Here is a 6,000-nt window from a genome sequence, read left to right on the forward strand (position 1 = left end):
TAACAAGGGTTTAATGAAGTGAGAACATTTGCCTTTAGAATTCAAGTATTCATTAAAATAAGGTTTATGTTTTGAGTTATTAGAGTAGTATTGTACTTAAGTTAAGTTGAGAGATTTTTAGGGGACAGATCTTTTCTAAAATTTGACTCAGTAGTACTACTAATGAAGAGTGAACTGAACTTAGTGTGAGAGCTGATTTAAAAGATGATTAAATGTTTGATTTTGCCAACAGTAGACTGACAATCCTGCACTGTAATATTAGATTGTTAGGACAGCAGCTGTGGTGACATCTGTCTGCTAAAGAACGTACATGAGTTTGAATGTGCATTTATCATCATCACCAAACGTTTCTGTGGAACGGTGAGACTTTATGACTCTATACTTTATGAATATTTGGGGTGAGCATGTGTGAAAAGGTTTAGTTTCAGTTTTAAACCAAAGTATATAAATGCTGTTTCCTGCATTTTTTAACATTTATCTATCAATATAGCAAATGACAAACCATCATGACATTGGATTGGAAGCTTTTCTTGGATTGGTGTCATTTTAAAATCACATTAAATAATTGTTTTGGTGGATTTTTATCCCTAAGTAGTGCCTGCCATCTTCTTCTTAGGCCGGCATCTTGTATGTTGGATTGAGAAGCAAAAAAAGTTGCTTCACTGCTGCTCGTAAAGCTTATTGCTCTGAGTAAACACTAATAACTGAAGGGGAGTCTTGAGTCTATCAACACTTTGATGACCTCCCCACACTGTTTAGAGACAGTTTACCGAACGAATCAAACACAACTTACATGTTTCTCGACCTCGCTTCCTATGGCCCGGCTGTAGTTCAGGTAGTCTGACACTGGACCTTTCAGTACGACGTCAAAAGCTTCGACACACTGAGACAAACCTGCAAACACAGGGAGAAAACACTGCCTATTAAACTTGCCAGTATTATATGATTGAATTGAATAAAGCTGGTTTGCTCTCTCTCCCAAACCTCTGAGTTGAATATTACTGAAGCACAGACTTACTTCCGTCAATGCCGTTGACACAGTCTCCGTTGGCCATGCCACTGGGCGCCTGCATGGTGACGGACATCTTCTCCAGGCGAGTCACAGCTCGCTCCAGCCGCTCCATTAAACCTTCCATGGTGACAAACCTAGAAACAAAAGCAAGACTGGTTTCTTAAAATGGACTGTGGCCTTCCAAATCTCAGGCTGATGATTAGTTGTGTTACTTTATTGAACCCAGGAGATAAGTGGTATCCTCTGGGAGTTTGGTGAGAGATCAGCACTGAGTCCTTAGTGACAGAATCAATACTCAACTTTCCCACCATGTAGCTCCCTGCTTTCAAAATGTCGCCCCGAGTTATTACAGAGGGAAACTAAATGTAACCAATGCAGTGAGCATTGAACACTGTCTCTGTTTGAGCTGTCTGGCCCTCTGCCACAGTCACAACCTCATGAACATATCACACAATTAGATTAAGAAGGGACAGAGACCGGAGCCAGTCGAGAGGGAGGTTAAGAGAATTTAGTGAAGTGGAAAAAATTAAAGAAATGCTGGGAAAATACCTGATGAAATACACAGATCTTCAGATACAAACAAAAAGAAGACGTCTGTTTAGTCCTGAGACCCAAAGTGAAGAAAATTACATAAATAATTATATTAATATATACAGACAAAATATATAACCAAAACATCAGGACAGAATCCGACAAACTTTTAAATCAGAGTTTATTAGTTTTTGTTTTTTGCAGTTTCTACTTCAGAATATCTGTTGCTTTAGTTTGAATTAGTAAACAGGCAATCACATAACTGGCTCTGCCCTGTTGGTCTCTGATTGGCAACACGGTAGCTTAACCAATGTCACTCTAGCCATAAGTGTGCAAGAGAGTTTTATGAAAATACTAGTAGTACCATCTCATCCACATACCAGATTTCCTCAGACATTGGCAGCTGTGCTCCCTCGTGGATGTATTTATGATCTGATAACAGATACTGCACCTTCTGTGGTTTGAATATTGCACTTGGACATACTGATTGAGATTAATTGTGCAGCCCTAATTTTAACTCATGTGGATGTTTTCAGAAGGACGGCTGCCTTCTTGTATTGTGCTTTCAAATATAAGTACAGTGTCCTCATTATAGGTGCAAAATATAATTATTTAATTATATCATTTTTAAATGTTGATATGCACATTGCCTTTATAGATGGTAACTGTTGGATATTAACATTCAACTAAATGTTCTGCCTCATAATTTATACAACATACATGATTATATAGACTGCACTGAAATGTGCAGACAGTATTTTGACAAGGTTAGCTTAATGCTGAGAGGTAAACAAATCTCCGGCTGTAATCGAATGCCACTGAAACCCATTGGAGGTAGCACCACAGACCATATTGTATCTCCGTCTTTAACACTGACCAGCAATATGCATCACAATGAGGCAACGCAGGCCTGTTTCCAATATTTATTAGTCAACAGAGTGGAATTCAATCCAGCAACCAACTGCATGTTTACACAAACTACTGCTAGGTAACACACGCTTCCTAATGTGACGCCTGCTACCTTCACGTCCAACACAAAGTCCAATGCTGTGAGTTATAATCTGTGTTATTTGCTCTACAAATGATTTATAAAAACACCAGCAGGCTCTGCATTAATATGGCAGTTATGTAGACTGGATTGTGTTCCCTGTCTGTAATCTTTTTTAAATGATGTCTAGTAATTATGTGCCATGAGCAGCAAACATGTCCTGATGGGCGTCATCGCATCATCTCTCTGAAACCTCTCGGCAGTGCCAGATGCCTGTCGCAGGACTCAGTTGCTATTTCTGCTCTCTGGGTCACAACAGCTCTTAGACAAGACCTGAATCCTGGAGAGCTCAATGTGGGTTGATCAAGCCACAATGTCAGTTTATTAGTATTTTTGATACCTCTTTCTTTTACAAATTGTTATACTTCTCAATATATCAACAAACATACAAAACCAAAAGAAAAACACATAAAAATGACATAGTTTCAGGTAACATGTGTATGTAAATAGCAGAATAAATGATACAAGCCAAAAGTAACAGTCAATAAATCGATTAGTTGATCATCAAATAAGTGATCAGCAAAAATCTATTTGTTATTTTTTAATCCAAAGTGACAACAAATGAGGATTTGTTACTTTTCCTTCCCTTATTGTAACAGTTAAACTAAACTGAATATCAAACACTCCCAACAGTGATGTCACAGTGTCCTGCAGTACACCTGTACATCACTGTGGCACTGTGGGGGTTAAGTTACTCTTTAAAGGGCTGTGAGAAATTGCGATTGGCAGTTTTTCTTTTATGATCACTTATAGACAAACTGATGAACTGATTAATGGATAAAAAATCAGCAGATTAATTAATAATGAAAATAATCCTTTGTTGCCGCTTTAATGTTTATACATTAAACACAGGACAAAGCATAAACTACTGTGTTTGCTCAAGTCCCAAAAAACTTCACTTAATCACTGTCTCGCTCATTAATACTGTCAAACTTCGTTTAAAAACCATGAGACAGAAACAGTCGGCGTCTGCACTGATTGTATTGCCAACCTGCCAAATTCTCCATGGCAATGCAAAGACATAGCCAGTGAAGCCCGATTAGCTTTTCACATACTTCAGAGCCACAGTGGGTTCGAAACAGTGGCACAAAGACTGTAAAACACCAGACAAACAATAAAAAGTTGCAGTCAGTGGAATTCATATGAATAATTTACAGCAGCTGTGTTGAGAGGACTTTGGGTTAGTCACTAGTAGATGAACACATTCCTCCCTCTGTTCCTACAGACAGGTGGACAACAGCGTCTGCCACATAAAGACCCCGACCAACAGCTGAGGAAGCACACATGTTCCTGCGGTGGAAAGATATTAGTGACTTCACCCTGACCTGCATGTGTCTCCTGAACCCTCTCGCCTGGTATCTGATCTTCGGGGGCTATATTGGGCCACAGCCTGCCGTTTGCTGCTATGGGCCTACTGGAAGATATAGCTGTACTGTAGCTTATGGAGATAAAGTAAATGTTTGTAAATGTAGTAAATAAATGTTTATAGGTTGAGAGTTTACGCTACAGGAGCTACAGTGGTTCATACAGCCACTGAAACAGGAAGCTGTGATATAAGTGTGTTTGATGCTGTGGCGTCTTAGTTTTTTGTTGTTGATTTGAATACAGCTGAAAGTCGGAATCATCGTTTAATGTAACGGAAATAAAACGTAAGTCATACAGTTATTATATTTATATAGATGATCTACTGAATATACTTAATTAATAGTCAATGAAAAAGCTATAAAGTCAATGCAATATGGACCTAATGATTGACGTGTGAATGTGTTTATAGGCTTTTAAGAGGCAGTGTGATAAAAAAGAAATCTAAAGATGATAAAACAATGTCACCCTAAGGTCCATTTAGGACCGGTTCTGGAGCTTTCTATCGTATCACATGATCTTCATCAGCAGATTTCAGTTCATTTTCATTTTTTCCTTACCATATTGTTTTTAAAGTTTAGTTAAAAGTAACATTTAAGTCTAAGCCAAAAGCTACTAAATGGACCTTGAGGTGACAACTGATGTTTGGTTAAAAAATGTGAAACAAATAATCTATAATCTATAATCTATAGCACTGATAGGGTGTTTGACCCTCACACTGGCTGATTCCAGGTGCTCATCGGGCACTCAGAGGCCAAAGATGATCAAGCTTCATAATAAAACATGACATTGCACTGGCACGCTGACAGCACTTTATACCGCCCCTCAAAAATCTGATGCCTCATGGTCCGTGAGCCACAATATCCCCGTTATATATATCACATAATATCACTCTTACTCCAACAGACAAACAAGAGCAAATCGGTACAGAAATCACAACAGTGTGGCTCATGGCGCACAGGAAGCAGGTGAAGATGACTCTGGATATATTTCTGCGCACACACATCTCTTTTCGGACACCCCCACACTGCAGGACGGTGTCCCCTCTGCCCCCCCCACCACCCCGAAAATTAACCAAACATGACATTCATTTATAAACTCATCAGTGCACAAAACAACTTACCTCCCTCCTCTGGTCCGCGGTGTATTTCTGTAGGGATGTTTTGTTGGGATTTGTCAGTATCCTCTTGGACGGATTCGTGGCTGTGCGCTCCGGTCCCCTCCTGCCTCCCTGCACCGTCACTCAGCTGCGCGCAGGACCGACACTCTTCCGGGATGTCCTAATTAAGCAACACGGTGAACCTGAGAGCCTCACAGCACAGCACAGACCGGGACCGGTGACTCAGTGCCGCAGTATCTCCTCTGGGGCGGACGGGCAGTTACCTCGCAGGCAACATGGCAGCCTCACAAAGAGCCCAGCTATAAATAAACGAGTGCTTGAGGCAATGTCTGCGCGGGTCTCTCCTGAGGGGACTGGACCTGAACTTGCAAGGGGGAGTCATCATCATAACCAAGTCCATGGGAGTGAACTCAGGTCGGGGTTTGACCCCCCATAACTTAGGCTATATATCCCCCTTTTCCAAATATTTCCCCCTGAACATGAGAGCTGCAGTATTTTATCTACAGCCTTGGAAGAGTCCTGGTTCTGATAAGTGAACAGGTAATTCAATGTGACTCATCAATCAGGTTTAAAGGGCCACTCCACCGGTTTAGTGTCGCACTTTTGTTACGTTCAGGGACTTGAGATAGACAGATTTTGAATATTTTGTCAAGATTGGTGCTGCAGAGCTTGAGATATTTTCACATTATTAAGTCCCCAATTTGGCTCCAAAAACATTAGATCCTACCCATAATGCAACATGATTGTATCTATGCTGCATTCACACAATTAGAGAGGGAAGAGAGCCTATAATGTTATTCTGAGTCGGGAGTGTTGGGTGTATTGTCGTCACACAATTTGACGAATTAACTTTTTTTAAATGATAGTTTGGGCATTTCTATGCATTTAGTCCATATTTGTCAGGAAAAGAGAAAAGAGTTCATGTTT

General features: G+C 40.2%; 1 protein-coding gene across 1 annotated transcript in view; it reads right to left on the reverse strand.

Annotated features, from left to right (window-relative positions):
- Window positions 1–5,385, reverse strand: part of cap2 (cyclase associated actin cytoskeleton regulatory protein 2) — a 20,455-nt gene extending 15,070 nt beyond the window's left edge. The window contains exons 1-3 of the mRNA XM_051390216.1: window positions 5,077–5,385; window positions 1,019–1,146; window positions 794–894 (exon numbers count right to left, since the gene is read on the reverse strand). Of these exons, the coding sequence (XP_051246176.1) occupies window positions 794–894; window positions 1,019–1,136 (219 nt within the window). The 5' untranslated portion in view covers window positions 1,137–1,146; window positions 5,077–5,385. The remainder of the gene's footprint in view (window positions 1–793; window positions 895–1,018; window positions 1,147–5,076) is intronic.
- Between the last annotated feature and the right edge of the window lie 615 nt (window positions 5,386–6,000).

Source organism: Dicentrarchus labrax, unplaced genomic scaffold (genome assembly GCF_905237075.1).
Source record: "Dicentrarchus labrax unplaced genomic scaffold, dlabrax2021, whole genome shotgun sequence".
Lineage (NCBI taxonomy): Eukaryota > Metazoa > Chordata > Actinopteri > Moronidae > Dicentrarchus > Dicentrarchus labrax.